We start from the raw sequence: 18,846 nt of genomic DNA on the forward strand, positions 1-18,846 counted from the left end.
GCAGAGTGAGGGGTAATGTGGCAGCCCTGGCAGGGCCATCACTAGGGATCAGAGTGAACAACTCCAGAGGGAGGAAGGGGGCAGCAAGTACCGTGCGGTGTGGGCGGAGGAGGCCTGGGCTAACCCCTCCCTGCCCTGTTCCCCCGTCAGCCCCTCCCTGCCCTGCTCCATCTTCCCAGCCCCTCCTCTGCTCCCTCACAGCCCCTCCCCTTCCCCGCTCCATCTTCCCAGCCCCTCCCCTTCCCCGCTCCATCTTCCCAGCCCCTCCTCTGCTCCCTCACAGCCCCTCCCCTCCCCCACTCCATCTTCCCAGCCCCTCCCCTGCCCCCTCAGCCCTTCCCTGCCCTGCTCCATCTTCCCAGCCCGCTCTTGCCCTGCTCCATCTTCCCAGCCCCTCCCCTGCTCCCTCACAGCCCCTCCCTGCCCTGCTCCATCCTCCCAGCCCCTCCCTTGCCCCCTCAGCCCCTCCCTGCCCTGCTCCATCTTCCCAGCCCCCTCCCCTGCTCCCTCACAGCCCCTCTCTGCCCTGCTCCATCTTCCCAGCCCCTCCCCTGCTCCCTCACAGCCCCCTCCCCTTCCCCGCTCCATCTTCCCAGCCCCTCCCCTGCCCCCCTCACAGCCTCTCCCCCCTCCCCCTCAGTCCCGCCCTGCCCTGCTCCATCCTCCCAGCCCCTCCCTTGCCCCCTCAGCCCCTCCCTGCCCTGCTCCATCTTCCCAGCCCCTCCCCTGCTCCCTCACAGCCCCTCTCTGCCCTGCTCCATCTTCCCAGCCCCTCCCCTGCTCCCTCACAGCCCCTCCCCTTCCCCGCTCCATCTTCCCAGCCCCTCCCCTGCCCCCCTCACAGCCCCTCCCCTCCTCGCCCCTTTCCACTCCCGCTCCCCTCGGCGCTCCCCCGCCCTCTCACAGCCCCGCCCCCCCGACGCTCCCATTGGCTCCCAGCCCCGCCCTACCGGAACTCGCCGCGCGCTCACACCCTGGAACCTGCCCCCTCGCGCCCCAGGGCACAGCGAGGACGGGAGAAAAGGCGGGAACCGAGGCTGCACCGAGACGTAACCGCGCCCCCTCTTGAAGGGTGAGCTCGCCCACCCCCCGGCCTGTTCTCACCGTGGTCCGACCCCGCCAGTAGGGTGAGGGCGGGGAGCGAGCCGGGAAGGGGCTCGGGTAGGGGCGATGCCCCGGGGGGGGAGGAGCCCGGAAGGGCTGGGGGAGGGGCGATGCCCCGGGGGGGAGGAGCCCGGAAGGGCTGGGGAGGGGCGATGCATGGGAAGAGGAGCCCGGAAGGGGCTCGGGGGAGGGGCGATGCATGGGAAGAGGAGCCCGGAAGGGCTGGGGGAGGCGCGATGCCCCGGGGGGGGGAGGAGCCCGGAAGGGGCTGGGGGAGGGGCGATGCCCAGGAGGAGGAACCCGGAAGGGCTGGGGGAGGGGCGATGCCCGGGGGGGGAGGAGCCCGGAAGGGCTGGGGGAGGGGCGATGCCCTGGGGGGGAGGAGCCCGGAAGGGCTGGGGGAGGGGCGATGCATGGGAAGAGGAGTCTGGAAGGGGCTCGGGGAGGGGCGATGCCCGGGAGGAGGAGCCCGGAAGGGGCTGGGGGAGGGATGATGCCCAGGAGGAGGTGCCCGGAAGGGCTGGGGGAGGCGCGATGCCCTGGGTGGGGGGAGGAGCCCGGAAGGGGCTCGGGGAGGGGCGATGCCTGGGAGGAGGAGCCTGGAAGGGGCTGGGGGAGGGGTGATGCCTGGGAGGAGGAGCCTGGGAGGGCTGGGGGAGGGACGCTGGCGGGGGGTGTGGGGCTGGGGGTGCTGCCCCGGACGGGCGTGCCCGGGTGCTCTCTGAAGGGGGTGTCCATGGAAGGCCTTTGGGGGTCCTAGCCCTCGGCAGTGGGAGCTGGGCACGGGCTGCCCCCACCCCTGGATGTGGGGCCCCCGTGCGGCCCCGCAGGCGCTGCCTGGTTCGGCGGGGGGCCCAGGTTGGCGTAGACTGGGGCGCCCCCCCCGTCTGACTGGTGGGTCCGGGGGCACCCGGGACAGGGGCCGGCCCGAGGCCCTGCTGAGCCTGCGCGTCTCTTGCAGCGGGTGATGGCCCGCGCCGACCAGGGGCGCCAGGGGACATGGGCGCGGAGCTGCTGAGACCAGGTAAGTGGGGGAGGGGCCAGGCTGGGCGGGGGATGCCCCTCGCTCCCCCTCACTGTGTCTCCCCACAGCTGGCGGTGCCCGCCTGCCCCCGTGCCAGCTGACGGAGGAGGACGCGAGTGCCCACCCTGGCTTGGCCAACCTGCTGCTCGGCCTGACCCCCTACCTGGACCCCAGCGGGCTCAGCACCCCCCTGGCCCGCCAGCTGGAGCAGGTACATGTGGGGATGCCCCGAGGGAGGGTGGCTGCCCCGCTGCACCCCACTCACCCCCTTCTTACCCCCTGCAGGTGGGGAAGGAGCTGCAGCTGCGTCGGGCGGGCCTGGCTGCACTGGGAGGCCCTGCACCGGCTCCTGCAGGAGGCGCTGATGGAGCAGAGGGCCTGCAGGGGGGACGCCAGCCCTGCCCCGCAGGACAGGAAGGTGAGTCGGGAGGAGAATAGGGGAGCACAGAGACAACAGGGCAGGGCTTGGGGACTGGGCTGGGATTCGGGCTCAGGGGAAGGGGGGACATGAGGGAGGGGCTTGGGGGCTCAGGGGATGGGGGAGGGATAGGGGGAAGGGGTTTGGGGGGCTTAGGGGATGGGGAAGGGAGGGGGAAGGATTTGGGGGGCTCGGGATGGGGGAGGGATTAGGGAGGGGCTTGGGGGCTCTGGATGGGGGAGGGATTGGGGCTCAGGGGAAGGGGAGGGAGGGATTGGGGAGGGGGGAAGGGTTTGGGGGCTCGGGGGAAGGGGAGAGGGATTGGGGAGAGGGGGAAGGGTTGGGGGCTTAAGGGGAGGGAGGGGTTGGAAGGAGGGGGAAGGGGTTGGTGGCTCGGGAAGGAGGGAGGGATTGGGGAGAGTGGGAGAGGTTTGGGGGCTCAGGGGGAGGGAGGGATTGGGGAGAGGGGGAAGGGTTTGGCAGCTCAGGGGAAGGAGGGAGGGATTGGGGAGAGTGGGAGAGGTTTGGGGGCTCAGGGGGAGGGAGGAATTGGGGAGGGGGGAAGGGTTTGGCGGCTCAGGGGAAGGAGGGAGGGATTGGAGAGAGGGGGAAGGGTTTGGGGGCTCAGGGGAAGGAGGGAGGGATTGGGGAGAGTGGGAGAGGTTTGGGGGCTCAGGGGGAGGGAGGAATTGGGGAGGGGGGAAGGGTTTGGCGGCTCAGGGGAAGGAGGGAGGGATTGGGGAGAGGGGGAAGGGTTTGGGGGCTCGGAGGAAGGGGATTGGGGAGGGGGGAAGGGTTTTGGGGGCTCAGAGGGAGGAGTTGGAGGGAGGGGCAAGGGGTTTGGGGGCTCGGGGGGGGAGGGATTGGGGAGAGGGGGAAGGGTTTGGGGGCTCAGGGGGAGGGAGGGATTGGAGAGAGGGGGAAGGGTTTGGGGGCTCAGAGGAAGGAGGGAGGGATTGGGGAGAGGGGGAAGGGTTTGGGGGCTCGGGGGGAGGGAGGGATTGGGGAGAGGGGGAAGGGTTTGGGGGGCTCAGGGGAAGGAGGGAGGGATTGGGGAGGGGGGAAGGGTTTGGGGGCTCAGAGGAAGGAGGGAGGGATTGGGGAGGGGGGGAAGGGTTTGGGGGGCTCAGGGGGAGGGAGGGATTGGGGAGAGGGGGAAAGGGTTTGGGGGGCTCGGGGGGAGGGAGGGATTGGGGAGAGGGGAAAGGGTTTGGGGGGCTCAGGGGAAGGAGGGAGGGATTGGGGAGAGGGGGAAGGTTTGGGGGGCTCAGGGGAAGGAGGGAGGGATTGGGGGAGAGGGGGAAGTGGTTTGGGGGGCTCAGGGGAAGGAGGGAGGGATTGGGGAGAGGGGGAAGGTTTGGGGGGCTCAGGGGAAGGAGGGAGGGATTGGGGAGAGGGGGGAAGGGTTTGGGGGGCTCAGGGGAAGGAGGGAGGGATTGGGGAGAGGGGGAAGGGTTTGGGGGCTCAGGGGAAGGAGGGAGGGATTGGGGAGAGGGGGAAGGGTTTGGGGGCTCAGAGGAAGGGGAGAGGGATTGGGGAGAGGGGGAAGGGTTTGGGGGCTCAGGGGAAGGAGGGAGGGATTGGGGAGAGGGGGAAGGGTTTGGGGGCTCGGGGGGGGAGGGATTGGGGAGAGGGGGAAAGGTTTGGGGGCTCAGAGGAAGGAGGGATTGGGGAGGGGGGAAGGGTTTGGGGGCTCAGGGGAAGGAGGGATTGGGGAGAGGGGGAAGGGTTTGGGGGCTCAGGGGGAGGGAGGGAGGGATTGGGGAGAGGGGGAAGGGTTTGGGGGCTCAGGGGAAGGAGGGAGGATTGGGGAGAGGGGGGAAGGGTTTGGGGGCTCGGGAAGGAGGGAGGGATTGGGGAGAGGGGGAAGGTTTGGGGGCTCAGGGGAAGGAGGGAGGGATTGGGGAGGGGGGAAGGGTTTGGGGGCTCAGAGGAAGGAGGGAGGGATTGGAGAGAGGGGGAAAGGTTTGGGGGGGCTCAGGGGAAGGAGGGAGGGATTGGGGAGGGGGAGGGGTTTGGGGGCTCAGGGGAAGGAGGGAGGGATTGGAGAGAGGGGGGAAGGGTTTGGGGGCTCAGGGGAAGGAGGGAGGGATTGGGGAGAGGGGGAAGGGTTTGGGGGCTCAGAGGAAGGAGGGAGGGATTGGGGAGGGGGGGAGGGGTTTGGGGGGCTCAGGGGAAGGAGGGAGGGATTGGGAGAGGGGGGAAGGGTTTGGGGGCTCAGGGGAAGGAGGGAGGGATTGGAGAGAGGGGGAAGGGTTTGGGGGCTCAGGGGAAGGAGGGAGGGATTGGGGAGAGGGGGAAGGGTTTGGGGGGCTCAGGGGGAGGGAGGGATTGGGGAGAGGGGGAAGGGTTTGGGGGGGCTCAGGGGGAGGGAGGGATTGGGGAGAGGGGGAAGGGTTTGGGGGCTCAGGGGAAGGAGGGAGGGATTGGGGAGAGGGGGGAAGGGTTTGGGGGCTCAGGGGAAGGAGGGAGGGATTGGGGAGAGGGGGAAGGGTTTGGGGGGCTCAGAGGAAGGAGGGAGGGATTGGGGAGAGGGGGAAGGGTTTTGGGGGGCTCAGGGGGGAGGGAGGGATTGGGGAGGGGGAAGGGTTTGGGGGCTCAGGGGAAGGAGGGAGGGATTGGAGAGAGGGGGAAGGGTTTGGGGGCTCAGGGGAAGGAGGGAGGGATTGGGGAGAGGGGGAAGGGTTTGGGGGGCTCAGGGGAAGGAGGGAGGGATTGGGGAGAGTGGGAGGGGTTTGGGGGCTCGGGGGAAGGAGGGAGGGATTGGAGAGAGGGGGAAGGGTTTGGGGGGCTCAGGGGAAGGAGGAGGATTGGGGAGGGGGGAAGGGTTTGGGGGGCTCAGGGGGAAGGAGGGAGGGATTGGAGAGAGGGGGAAGGGTTTGGGGGCTCAGAGGAAGGAGGGAGGGATTGGGGAGAGGGGGAGGGGTTTGGGGGGCTCAGGGGAAGGAGGGAGGGATTGGGGAGAGGGGGAAGGGTTTGGGGGGCTCAGGGGAAGGAGGGAGGGATTGGGGAGAGGGGGAAGGGTTTGGGGGCTCAGAGGAAGGAGGGAGGGATTGGAGAGAGGGGGAAGGGTTTGGGGGGCTCAGGGGAAGGAGGGAGGGATTGGGGAGGGGGGAAGGGTTTGGGGGGCTCAGGGGAAGGAGGGAGGGATTGGAGAGAGGGGGAAGGGTTTGGGGGCTCAGAGGAAGGAGGGAGGGATTGGGGAGAGGGGGGAGGGGTTTGGGGGGCTCAGGGGAAGGAGGGAGGGATTGGGGAGGGGGGAAGGGTTTGGGGGCTCAGGGGAAGGAGGGATTGGGGAGAGGGGGAAGGGTTTGGGGGGCTCAGAGGAAGGAGGGAGGGATTGGGGAGAGGGGGAAGGGTTTGGGGGCTCAGGGGAAGGGAGGGAGGGGATTGGGGAGAGGGGGAAGGGTTTGGGGGCTCAGGGGGAGGGAGGGATTGGAGAGAGGGGAAGGGTTTGGGGGCTCAGGGGAAGGAGGGAGGGATTGGGGAGAGGGGGAAGGGTTTGGGGGGCTCAGGGGGAAGGAGGGAGGGATTGGGGAGAGGGGGAAGGGTTTGGGGGCTCAGAGGAAGGAGGGAGGGATTGGAGAGAGGGGGAAGGGTTTGGGGGGCTCAGGGGAAGGAGGGATTGGGGAGAGGGGGAAAGGTTTGGGGGGCTCAGGGGGAAGGAGGGAGGGATTGGGGAGAGGGGGAAGGGTTTGGGGGGCTCAGGGGAAGGAGGGAGGGATTGGGGAGAGGGGGAAAGGGTTTGGGGGGCTCAGAGGAAGGAGGGAGGGATTGGGGAGAGGGGGAAGGGTTTGGGGGCTCGGGGGAAGGGGAGAGGGATTGGGGAGAGGGGGAAGGGTTGGGGGCTTAAGGGGAGGGAGGGGTTGGAAGGAGGGGGAAGGGGTTGGTGGCTCGGGAAGGAGGGAGGGATTGGGGGAGAGTGGGAGAGGTTTGGGGGCTCAGGGGGAGGGAGGGATTGGGAGAGGGGGAAGGGTTTGGCAGCTCAGGGGAAGGAGGGAGGGATTGGGGAGAGTGGGAGAGGTTTGGGGGCTCAGGGGGAGGGAGGGATTGGGGAGGGGGAAGGGTTTGGCGGCTCAGGGGAAGGAGGGAGGGATTGGGGAGAGGGGGAAGGGTTTGGGGGCTCGGAGGAAGGGGATTGGGGAGGGGGGAAGGGTTTTGGGGGCTCAGGGGGAGGAGTTGGAGGGAGGGGCAAGGGGTTTGGGGGCTCGGGGGGGGAGGGATTGGGGAGAGGGGGAAGGGTTTGGGGGCTCAGGGGAAGGAGGGAGGGATTGGGGAGAGGGGGAAGGGTTTTGGGGGCTCAGGGGGAGGGAGGGATTGGGGAGAGGGGGAAGGGTTTGGGGGCTCAGGGGAAGGAGGGAGGGATTGGGGAGGGGGGAAGGGTTTGGGGGCTCAGGGGGAGGGAGGGATTGGGGAGAGGGGGAAGGGTTTGGGGGCTCAGGGGGAGGGAGGGATTGGGGAGAGGGGGAAGGGTTTGGGGGCTCAGGGGGAGGGAGGGATTGGGGAGAGGGGGAAGGGTTTGGGGGCTCAGGGGAAGGAGGGAGGGATTGGGGAGGGGGAAGGGTTTGGGGGCTCAGGGGAAGGAGGGAGGGATTGGAGAGAGGGGGAAGGGTTTGGGGGCTCAGGGGAAGGAAGGAGGGATTGGGGAGGGGGGGAAGGGTTTGGGGGCTCAGGGGAAGGAGGGAGGGATTGGGGAGAGGGGGAAGGGTTTGGGGGGCTCAGGGGGAGGGAGGGATTGGGGAGGGGGGAAGGGTTTGGGGGCTCAGGGGAAGGAGGGAGGGATTGGGGAGAGGGGGAAGGGTTTGGGGGGCTCAGGGGGAGGGAGGGATTGGGGAGAGTGGGAGGGGTTTGGGGGCTCAGGGGGAGGGAGGGATTGGGGAGGGGGAAGGGTTTGGGGGCTCAGAGGAAGGAGGGAGGGATTGGGGAGAGGGGGAAGGGTTTGGGGGCTCAGAGGAAGGAGGGAGGGATTGGGGAGAGGGGGAAGGGTTTGGGGGCTCAGGAGAAGGAGGGAGGGATTGGGGAGAGGGGGAAAGGTTTGGGGGCTCGGGGGGAGGGAGGGATTGGGAGAGGGGGAAGGGTTTGGGGGGCTCAGGGGGAAGGAGGGGAGGGATTGGGGAGGGGGAAGGGTTTGGGGGCTCAGGGGAAGGAGGGAGGGATTGGGGAGAGGGGGAAGGGTTTGGGGGCTCGGGGGGGAGGGATTGGGGAGAGGGGGAAGGGTTTGGGGGGCTCAGGGGAAGGAGGGAGGGATTGGGGAGAGGGGGAAGGGTTTGGGGGGCTCAGGGGGAGGGAGGGATTGGGGAGAGGGGGAGGGGTTTGGGGGGCTCAGGGGAAGGAGGGGAGGGATTGGGGAGGGGGGAAGGGTTTTGGGGGCTCAGAGGAAGGAGGGAGGGATTGGGAGGGGGGAAGGGTTTGGGGGGCTCAGGGGAAGGAGGGAGGGATTGGGGAGAGGGGGAAGGGTTTGGGGGCTCAGGGGGAGGGAGGGATTGGGGAGAGGGGGAAGGGTTTGGGGGCTCAGGGGAAGGAGGGAGGGATTGGGGGAGAGGGGGAAGGGGTTTGGGGGCTCAGGGGGAGGGAGGGATTGGGGAGAGGGGGAAGGGTTTGGGGGCTCAGGGAAGGAGGGAGGGATTGGGGAGAGGGGGAAGGTTTGGGGGGCTCAGGGGAAGGAGGGAGGGATTGGGAGAGGGGGAAGGGTTTTGGGGGCTCAGAGGAAGGAGGGAGGGATTGGGGAGAGTGGGAGGGGTTTGGGGGCTCAGGGGAAGGAGGGAGGGATTGGGGAGAGGGGGAAGGGGTTTGGGGGCTCAGAGGAAGGAGGGAGGGATTGGGGAGAGGGGGAAGGGTTTGGGGGCTCAGGGGAAGGAGGGAGGGATTGGGGAGAGGGGGAAGGGTTTGGGGGCTCAGGGGGAGGGAGGGATTGGGGAGAGGGGAAAGGGTTTGGGGGCTCGGGGCGAGGGAGGGATTGGAGAGAGGGGGAAGGGTTTGGGGGCTCGGGGGGAGGGAGGGATTGGAGAGAGGGGGAAGGGTTTGGGGGCTCAGGGGAAGGAGGGAGGGATTGGGGAGAGGGGGAAGGGTTTGGGGGCTCAGGGGGAGGGAGGGATTGGGGAGAGGGGGAAGGGTTTGGGGGCTCAGGGGAAGGAGGGAGGGATTGGGGAGAGGGGGGAAGGGTTTGGGGGCTCAGAGGAAGGAGGGAGGGATTGGGGAGAGGGGGAAGGGTTTTGGGGGCTCAGGGGGAGGGAGGGATTGGGGAGAGTGGGAGGGGTTTGGGGGCTCAGAGGAAGGAGGGAGGGATTGGGGAGAGTGGGAGGGGTTTGGGGGGCTCAGGGGAAGGAGGGAGGGATTGGGGAGAGGGGGAAGGGTTTGGGGGCTCAGAGGAAGGAGGGAGGGATTGGAGAGAGGGGGAAGGGTTTGGGGGGCTCAGGGGAAGGAGGGAGGGATTGGGGGAGAGGGGGAAGGTTTGGGGGGCTCAGGGGAAGGAGGGAGGGATTGGGGAGAGGGGGAAGGTTTGGGGGGCTCAGGGGAAGGAGGGAGGGATTGGGGAGAGTGGGAGAGGTTTGGGGGGCTCGGGGGGGGGAGGGATTGGGGAGAGGGGGAAAGGTTTGGGGGCTCGGGGGGAGGGAGGGATTGGGGAGAGTGGGAGAGGTTTGGGGGCTCAGGGGAAGGAGGGATTGGGGAGAGGGGGAAGGGTTTGGGGAGCTCAGGGGAAGGAGGGAGGGATTGGGGAGAGGGGGGAAGGGTTTGGGGGCTCAGGGGAAGGAGGGATTGGGGAGAGGGGGAAGGGTTTGGGGGGCTCAGGGGAAGGAGGGAGGGATTGGGGAGAGGGGGAAGGGTTTGGGGGGCTCAGGGGAAGAAGGGATTGGGGAGAGGGGGAAGGTTTTGGGGCTCAGAGGAAGGAGGGAGGGATTGGGGAGAGGGGGAAGGGTTTTGGGGGCTCAGGGGGAGGGAGGGATTGGGGAGGGGGGAAGGGTTTGGGGGCTCGGGAAGGAGGGAGGGATTGGGGAGAGGGGGAAGGGTTTGGGGGCTCAGGGGAAGGAGGGAGGGATTGGGGAGGGGGGAAGGGTTTGGGGGCTCAGGGGGAGGGAGGGATTGGGGAGAGGGGGAAGGGTTTGGGGGCTCAGGGGGAGGGAGGGATTGGGGAGAGGGGGGAAGGGTTTGGGGGCTCAGGGGGAGGGAGGGATTGGGGAGAGGGGGAAGGGTTTGGGGGCTCAGGGGAAGGAGGGAGGGATTGGGGAGGGGGAAGGGTTTGGGGGCTCAGGGGAAGGAGGGAGGGATTGGAGAGAGGGGGAAGGGTTTGGGGGCTCAGGGGAAGGAAGGAGGGATTGGGGAGGGGGGGAAGGGTTTGGGGGCTCAGGGGAAGGAGGGAGGGATTGGGGAGAGGGGGAAGGGTTTGGGGGGCTCAGGGGGAGGGAGGGATTGGGGGAGGGGGGAAGGGTTTGGGGGCTCAGGGGAAGGAGGGAGGGATTGGGGAGAGGGGGAAAGGTTTGGGGGCTCAGAGGAAGGAGGGAGGGATTGGGGAGAGGGGGAAGGTTTGGGGGGCTCAGGGGAAGGAGGGAGGATTGGGGAGAGGGGGAAGGGTTTGGGGGCTCAGAGGAAGGAGGGAGGGATTGGGAGAGTGGGAGGGGTTTGGGGGCTCAGGGGGAGGGAGGGATTGGGGAGAGGGGGAAGGGTTTGGGGGCTCAGAGGAAGGAGGGAGGGATTGGGGAGAGGGGGAAGGGTTGGGGGCTCGGGGGGAGGGAGGGATTGGAGAGAGGGGGAAGGGTTTGGGGGCTCGGGGGGAGGGAGGGATTGGAGAGAGGGGGAAGGGTTTGGGGGCTCAGGGGGAGGGAGGGATTGGGGAGAGGGGGAAGGTTTGGGGGCTCAGGGGAAGGAGGGAGGGATTGGGGAGAGGGGGAAGGGTTTGGGGGGCTCAGAGGAAGGAGGGAGGGATTGGGGAGAGGGGGAAGGGTTTGGGGGCTCAGGGGAAGGAGGGAGGGATTGGGGAGAGGGGGAAGGGTTTGGGGGCTCGGGGGGGAGGGATTGGGGAGAGGGGGAAGGGTTTGGGGGCTCAGGGGAAGGAGGGAGGGATTGGGGAGAGGGGGAAGGTTTGGGGGCTCAGGGGAAGGAGGGAGGGATTGGGGAGAGGGGGAAGGGTTTGGGGGGCTCAGAGGAAGGCGGGAGGGATTGGGGAGAGGGGGAAGGGTTTGGGGGCTCAGGGGAAGGAGGGAGGGATTGGGGAGAGGGGGAAGGGTTTGGGGGCTCGGGGGGGAGGGATTGGGGAGAGGGGGAAGGGTTTGGGGGCTCAGGGGAAGGAGGGAGGGATTGGGGAGAGGGGGAAGGGTTTGGGGGCTCGGGGGGAGGGAGGGATTGGAGAGAGGGGGAAGGGTTTGGGGGCTCAGGGGAAGGAGGGAGGGATTGGGGAGAGGGGGAAGGGTTTGGGGGCTCAGGGGGAGGGAGGGATTGGGGAGAGGGGGAAGGGTTTGGGGGCTCAGGGGGAGGGAGGGATTGGGGAGAGGGGGAAGGGTTTGGGGGCTCAGGGGAAGGAGGGAGGGATTGGGGAGAGGGGGAAGGGTTTGGGGGCTCAGAGGAAGGAGGGAGGGATTGGGGAGAGGGGGAAGGGTTTTGGGGGCTCAGGGGGAGGGAGGGATTGGGGAGAGTGGGAGGGGTTTGGGGGCTCAGAGGAAGGAGGGAGGGATTGGGGAGAGTGGGAGGGGTTTGGGGGGCTCAGGGGAAGGAGGGAGGGATTGGGGAGAGGGGGAAGGGTTTGGGGGCTCAGAGGAAGGAGGGAGGGATTGGAGAGGGGGAAGGGTTTGGGGGCTCAGGGGAAGGAGGGAGGGATTGGGGAGAGGGGGAAGGTTTGGGGGGCTCAGGGGAAGGAGGGAGGGATTGGGGGAGAGGGGGAAGGTTTGGGGGCTCAGGGGAAGGAGGGAGGGATTGGGGAGAGTGGGAGAGGTTTGGGGGGCTCGGGGGGGGGAGGGATTGGGGAGAGGGGGGAAAGGTTTGGGGGCTCGGGGGGAGGGAGGGATTGGGGAGAGTGGGAGAGGTTTGGGGGCTCAGGGGAAGGAGGGATTGGGGAGAGGGGGGAAGGGGTTTGGGGTGGGGGCTCAGGGGAAGGAGGGAGGGATTGGGGAGAGGGGGAAGGGTTTGGGGGCTCAGGGGAAGAAGGGATTGGGGAGAGGGGGAAGGTTTTGGGGGCTCAGAGGAAGGAGGGAGGGATTGGGGAGAGGGGGAAGGGTTTTGGGGGCTCAGGGGGAGGGAGGGATTGGGGAGAGTGGGAGGGGTTTGGGGGCTCAGGGGGAGGGAGGGATTGGGGAGGGGGGAAGGGTTTGGGGGCTCGGGAAGGAGGGAGGGATTGGGGAGAGGGGGAAGGGTTTGGGGGCTCAGGGGAAGGAGGGAGGGATTGGAGAGAGGGGGAAGGGTTTGGGGGCTCAGGGGGAGGGAGGGATTGGGGAGAGGGGAAAGGGTTTGGGGGGCTCAGGGGAAGGAGGGAGGGATTGGGGAGGGGGGAAGGGTTTTGGGGGGCTCAGGGGAAGGAGGGAGGGATTGGGGAGAGGGGGAAGGGTTTTGGGGGCTCAGGGGAAGGAGGGAGGGATTGGGGAGAGGGGGAAGGGTTTTGGGGGCTCAGGGGGAGGGAGGGATTGGGGAGGGGGAAGGGTTTGGGGGCTCAGGGGAAGGAGGGAGGGATTGGAGAGAGGGGGGAAGGGTTTGGGGGCTCAGGGGAAGGAGGGAGGGATTGGGGAGAGGGGGAAGGGTTTGGGGGGCTCAGGGGAAGGAGGGAGGGATTGGGGAGAGTGGGAGGGGTTTGGGGGCTCGGGGGAAGGAGGGAGGGATTGGAGAGAGGGGGAAGGGTTTGGGGGGCTCAGGGGAAGGAGGGAGGGATTGGGGAGGGGGGAAGGGTTTGGGGGCTCAGGGGAAGGAGGGATTGGGGAGAGGGGGAAGGGTTTGGGGGGCTCAGAGGAAGGAGGGAGGGATTGGGGAGAGGGGGGAAGGGTTTGGGGGCTCAGGGGAAGGAGGGAGGGATTGGGGAGGGGGGAAGGGTTTTGGGGGCTCAGGGGAAGGAGGGAGGGATTGGGGAGAGGGGAAAGGGTTTGGGGGCTCGGGAAGGAGGGAGGGATTGGAGAGAGTGGGAAGGGTTTGGGGGGCTCAGGGGAAGGAGGGAGGGATTGGGGAGAGGGGGAAGGGTTTTGGGGGCTCAGGGGGAGGGAGGGATTGGGGAGAGTGGGAGGGGTTTGGGGGCTCAGAGGAAGGAGGGAGGGATTGGAGAGAGGGGGAAGGGTTTGGGGGGCTCAGGGGAAGGAGGGAGGGATTGGGGAGAGGGGGAAGGGTTTGGGGGGGCTCAGGGGGGAGGGAGGGATTGGAGAGAGGGGGAAAGGGTTTGGGGGCTCAGGGGAAGGAGGGAGGGATTGGGGAGAGGGGGAAGGGTTTGGGGGGCTCAGGGGAAGGAGGGAGGGATTGGGGGAGAGGGGAAAGGGTTTGGGGGGCTCAGAGGAGGGAGGGATTGGGGAGAGGGGGAAGGGTTTGGGGGCTCGGGGGAAGGGGAGAGGGATTGGGGAGAGGGGGAAGGGTTGGGGGCTTAAGGGGAGGGAGGGGTTGGAAGGAGGGGGAAGGGGTTGGTGGCTCGGGAAGGAGGGAGGGATTGGGGGCTCAGGGGGAGGGAGGGATTGGGGAGAGGGGGAAGGGTTTGGCAGCTCAGGGGAAGGAGGGAGGGATTGGGGAGAGTGGGAGAGGTTTGGGGGCTCAGGGGGAGGAGGGAGGGATTGGGGAGAGGGGGAAGGGTTTGGGGGCTCAGGGGGAGGAGGGATTGGGGAGGGGGGAAGGGTTTGGGGGCTCAGGGGGAGGAGGGAGGGATTGGGGAGAGGGGGAAGGGTTTGGGGGCTCGGGGGGAGGGAGGGATTGGAGAGAGGGGGAAGGGTTTGGGGGCTCGGGGGGAGGGAGGGATTGGAGAGAGGGGGAAGGGTTTGGGGGCTCGGGGGGAGGGAGGGATTGGAGAGAGAGGGGGAAGGGTTTGGGGGCTCGGAGGGAGGGATTGGGGAGAGGGGGAAGGGTTTGGGGGCTCAGGGGGAGGGAGGGATTGGGGAGAGGGGGAAGGGTTTGGGGGGCTCAGGGGAAGGAGGGAGGGATTGGGGAGAGGGGGAAGGGTTTGGGGGGCTCAGGGGAAGGAGGGAGGGATTGGGGAGAGGGGGAGGGGTTTGGGGGCTCAGGGGAAGGAGGGAGGGATTGGGAGAGGGGGAAGGGTTTGGGGGCTCAGAGGAAGGAGGGAGGGATTGGGGAGAGGGGGAAGGGTTTTGGGGGGCTCAGGGGGAGGGAGGGATTGGGGAGAGTGGGAGGGGTTTGGGGGGCTCAGGGGAAGGAGGGAGGGATTGGGGAGGGGGGAAGGGTTTGGGGGGCTCAGAGGAAGGAGGGAGGGATTGGAGAGAGGGGGAAGGGTTTGGGGGCTCAGGGGGAGGGAGGGATTGGGGGAGAGGGGGAAGGGTTTGGGGGCTCAGAGGAAGGAGGGAGGGATTGGGGAGGGGGGAAGGGTTTGGGGGGCTCAGGGGAAGGAGGGAGGGATTGGGGAGAGGGGGAAGGGTTTGGGGGCTCAGAGGAAGGAGGGAGGGATTGGGGAGAGGGGGAAGGGTTTGGGGGGCTCAGGGGAAGGAGGGAGGGATTGGGAGAGGGGGAGGGGTTTGGGGGCTCAGGGGAAGGAGGGATTGGGGAGGGGGGAAGGGTTTGGGGGGGCTCAGGGGAAGGAGGGAGGGATTGGGGAGAGGGGGAAGGGTTTGGGGGCTCAGGGGAAGGAGGGAGGGATTGGGGAGGGGGGGAAAGGGTTTGGGGGCTCGGGAAGGAGGGAGGGATTGGGGAGAGGGGGGAAGGGTTTGGGGGGGCTCAGGGGAAGGAGGGAGGGATTGGAGAGAGTGGGAAGGGTTTGGGGGGCTCAGGGGAAGGAGGGAGGGATTGGGGAGAGGGGGAAGGGTTTGGGGGGCTCAGAGGAAGGAGGGAGGGATTGGGGAGAGGGGGAAGGGTTTTGGGGGCTCAGGGGGAGGGAGGGATTGGGGAGAGTGGGAGGGGTTTGGGGGCTCAGGGGAAGGAGGGAGGGATTGGGGAGAGGGGAAAGGGTTTGGGGGCTCAGGGGAAGGAGGGAGGGATTGGGGAGAGGGGGAAGGTTTTGGGGGGCTCAGGGGGAGGGAGGGATTGGGGAGAGGGGGAGGGGTTTGGGGGGCTCAGGGGAAGGAGGGAGGGATTGGGGAGAGGGGGAAGGGTTTGGGGGCTCAGGGGAAGGAGGGAGGGATTGGAGAGAGGGGGAAGGGTTTGGGGGCTCAGGGGGAGGGAGGGATTGGGGAGAGGGGGAAGGTTTGGGGGGCTCAGAGGAAGGAGGGAGGGATTGGGGAGAGGGGGAAGGGTTTGGGGGCTCAGGGGAAGGAGGGAGGGATTGGGGAGAGGGGGAAGGGTTTGGGGGCTCGGGGGGGGAGGGATTGGGGAGAGGGGGAAGGGTTTGGGGGCTCAGGGGAAGGAGGGAGGGATTGGGGAGAGGGGGAAGGGTTTGGGGGCTCGGGGGGAGGGAGGGATTGGAGAGAGGGGGGAAGGGTTTGGGGGCTTGGGGGGAGGGAGGGATTGGAGAGAGGGGGAAGGGTTTGGGGGCTCGGGGGGAGGGAGGGATTGGAGAGAGGGGGAAGGGTTTGGGGGCTCAGGGGGAGGGAGGGATTGGGGAGAGGGGGAAGGGTTTGGGGGCTCAGGGGAAGGAGGGAGGGATTGGGGAGAGGGGGAAGGGTTTTAGGGAGGGATTGGGGAGAGGGGGAAGGGTTTGGGGGCTCAGGGGAAGGAGGGATTGGGGAGAGGGGGAAGGTTTGGGGGCTCAGGGGAAGGAGGGAGGGATTGGGGAGAGGGGGAGGGGTTTGGGGGGCTCAGGGGAAGGAGGGAGGGATTGGGGAGAGGGGGAAGGGTTTGGGGGCTCAGGGGAAGGAGGGAGGGATTGGAGAGAGGGGGAAGGGTTTGGGGGCTCAGGGGGAGGGAGGGATTGGGGAGAGTGGGAGGGGTTTGGGGGCTCAGGGGAAGGAGGGAGGGATTGGGGAGGGGGAAGGGTTTGGGGGCTCAGAGGAAGGAGGGAGGGATTGGGGAGAGGGGGAAAGGTTTGGGGGGCTCAGAGGAAGGAGGGAGGGATTGGGGAGAGGGGGAAGGGTTTGGGGGCTCAGGGGAAGGAGGGAGGGATTGGGGAGAGGGGGAAGGGTTTGGGGGCTCGGGGGGGAGGGATTGGGGAGAGGGGGAAGGGTTTGGGGGCTCAGGGGAAGGAGGGAGGGATTGGGGAGAGGGGGAAGGGTTTGGGGGCTCGGGGGGAGGGAGGGATTGGAGAGAGGGGGAAGGGTTTGGGGGCTCGGGGGGAGGGAGGGATTGGAGAGAGGGGGAAGGGTTTGGGGGCTCGGGGGGAGGGAGGGATTGGAGAGAGGGGGAAGGGTTTGGGGGCTCAGGGGAAGGAGGGAGGGATTGGGGAGAGGGGGAAGGGTTTGGGGGCTCAGAGGAAGGAGGGAGGGATTGGGGAGAGGGGGAAGGGTTTTAGGGAGGGATTGGGGAGAGGGGGAAGGGTTTGGGGGCTCGGGAAGGAGGGAGGGATTGGGGAGAGGGGGAAGGTTTGGGGGCTCAGGGGAAGGAGGGAGGGATTGGGGAGAGGGGGAAGGTTTGGGGGCTCAGGGGGAGGGAGGGATTGGGGAGAGTGGGAGGGGTTTGGGGGCTCAGAGGAAGGAGGGAGGGATTGGGGAGAGGGGAAAGGGTTTGGGGGCTCAGGGGAAGGAGGGAGGGATTGGGGAGAGGGGGAAGGGTTTGGGGGGCTCAGGGGGAGGGAGGGATTGGAGAGAGGGGCAAGGGGTTTGGGGGCTCAGGGGGAGGGAGAAAAGGCAAAGGGGGGTAGGGACGTCCCTGGGGACTAGGGGCGTGGGGAAGAGCTGGGGGTCACGGGGTGGGGGAGGGGTTAGCTGGGGGTGGGCAGCGTTTGGGGGACAGGGCAGCAGTGGCCCCATATTCCCTGACCCCTGTTTCCTTCCCCCCAGTTCCTGGAGACGCTGGAGCAGCGGCTGCTGCTGGGGGAGCTGAGCCGCATCCTGGATTCGGGCCCTTCCCTGCGTGGCGACCGGCCCCCCCCTGCTGGGCCTGGGGGCCCCTGACCTGCTGGAGCTGCTGCCCCCGAGCCAGGTAACCCAGCTGTCATGGACAGGGAGGGGGAGGGACCCCAGTGTCCCGCGCTGAGCCCTCTCTCTGTCCCCCCCCCCCCCCCCCCCCCCCCCCCCGGTGTAGGACCTGGTGCTGCTGCAGCAGCACCTCCCCCAGGAGATTGAGGAGCGGCTGCGGCGCAAGGGGCTGGCCCTGCTGAGCTACCACCGGCCCGAGAGCGGTGAGTGGGTGTGGGGGCTGGAGAGCAGGGGGTTGGGGGGCAGGGAGTGAGGGGGGTGTCGGCTCTGACCCGTTCCCCCCGACAGTGCGGGGGAGAGGGCGCGCTGCGCCATGCTCTGGACCCTGGCGGAGGGACTGGCAGCGGAGCAGGGGGGTGGGGGGCAGGGGGTGAGGGGGGTGTCCGCTCTGACCCCTGTTCCCCCAGACAGCGCAGGGGAGACGGCGCGCTGCACCATGCTCTGGAGCCTGGCAGAGGGACTGGCAGCGGAGCAGGGGGGTGGGGGGCAGGGGGTGTCCGCTGACCCGTTTCCCCAGACAGCGCGGGGGAGAGGGCGCGCTGCGCCATGCTCTGGACCCTGGCGGAGGGACTGGCAGCGGAGCAGGGGGGGTGGGGGGCAGGGGGGTGAGGGGGTGTCCGCTCTGACCCCTGTTCCCCCAGACAGCGCGGGGGAGACGGCGCGCTGCGCCATGCTCTGGACCCTGGCGGAGGGACTGGCAGCGGAGCAGCGGCGCCTGCAGGCGGCCCGGAACCGGCGCCGGGAGCTGATGGGGCTCTTGGAGAGGCAGAGAGCCGCCTACCCGCAGGTATGGGCCGGGCGGGGGGCGGGGTCTTGGCCGGGGCCCGCCCCCTCTCACCCCCTCTCTCCCCCAGGTTCTCCTGCGGTGCCTGGGCCTGCTGCGGCGCCTGGCCCAGGAACACCGGCTCGGGACACAGGCCCATCTGGACCAGCTCAACACCCACTACCTGGAGGTGAAGTGCAGCGCCATGTTCCTCAAGATCCGGTGAGTACACACCGCGCCCCGGCACGCGGGAGGGGCTAGGGCCGGAGCTCAGCGGCAGGTGGGAGGTTTGTAGCTCGGTGCTGACGTGGGAGCTGGGGCCGGCTCAGGGGCCGCGGCTCGACGGTGACTTGCTCTGCCCCAGTGGCCCCGAAGAAGAAGTTGGGGGTCAGTGGTCCTTGGGGGAGGGGGGAAGTTGTGGGGTGTGGGAGCAGGTCCCTACTGCCCTGGCTCAGGGCTCTCGCCATGCTCTGTCTCCCGCAGGCTGGAGGAGCTGAGCGTGCTGTTGGACACCTACTCGCCGGAGAAGGTGGAGGCGCATCGGGCCATCAGGTACGGGAGGGTTCCGGTGGGGGCAGTGGCGGGGACCCCGGCTGGCACTCACCCATCCCCTCTCCCCAGGGCCGGCCTGCAGGGAGCCGTGCAGCAGCAGGAGCAGGAGCTGGCCACGGCTCAGAAGATCCTGGCCACCTACGAGAGCCTGGGGCCCGAGTTCGAGGGGCTGGTGCAGGAGTACGCCCAGCTGTGCGGGGGCATCGAGAACAAGCGCTGGGCCCTGCAGGAATTCAACAAGGGCTGCCACTGACGAGGGGCTCGGGCCCCACTTCCTGGGCGCAAATAAACATGGCGCTGGATCCCCTGGCTCGGTGCACCTGGCGTCCTTCCTGCGGCTCGGCCCCCAGCCCCCTGTGCCCCTGCGCCCCTCCCCGAGCCAGCCCAGAACCCAGGAGTCCTTCCCCAGCCCCCTGTGCCCCCGCGCCCCTCCCCGAGCCAGCCCAGAACCCAGGAGTCCTTCCCCAGCCCCCTGTGCCTCCGCGCCCCTCCCCGAGCCAGTATAGAACCCAGGAGTCCTGCCCCCTGTGCCCCCATTGCTCTAGCCCACTCTCCCCTGTGGTGCCCGTTTCTCCAGAGGGGCATCCTGGCAGTGCCAGGCCTGGGTTGAACTCCAGCAAAGCGCTGCGGGATCGGCCGCCGAGCTGGGCCCCACAGGCTGCGGGAGGGGAATTCTGCCCTGTGGATCCGTGTATGCGGAGGGGCGGCGAGCCTGGGCCAGGCTCCCTCCCCAAGGGCTCCTAGCCCAGTGAGCGGGGGCAGGGGCAGGGCTCTCCTGGGTCAGTGGCTGGGGAGAAGCCAGGCCCAAAGGGGGGTTCAGGGTGGAGAGGGGTAAATAGCGGGTCCCCAGGGCTGGCGG

General features: G+C 68.4%; 1 protein-coding gene across 1 annotated transcript; it reads left to right on the plus strand.

Moving 5' to 3' along the window:
* Positions 1-2,103: 2,103 nt before the first annotated feature.
* Positions 2,104-18,295, plus strand: HAUS4 (HAUS augmin like complex subunit 4). Its single transcript, XM_065414155.1, is given in 11 exon segments — positions 2,104-2,128; positions 2,197-2,339; positions 2,414-2,443; positions 2,445-2,546; positions 16,535-16,618; positions 16,620-16,676; positions 16,779-16,875; positions 17,314-17,459; positions 17,527-17,657; positions 17,919-17,987; positions 18,057-18,295. Coding segments are annotated over 11 exon segments (1,068 nt in total). The 3' UTR covers positions 18,241-18,295.
* The last annotated feature ends 551 nt before the right edge of the window (positions 18,296-18,846 follow it).

This window comes from Emys orbicularis, chromosome 12 (assembly GCF_028017835.1).
Source record: "Emys orbicularis isolate rEmyOrb1 chromosome 12, rEmyOrb1.hap1, whole genome shotgun sequence".
Lineage (NCBI taxonomy): Eukaryota > Metazoa > Chordata > Testudines > Emydidae > Emys > Emys orbicularis.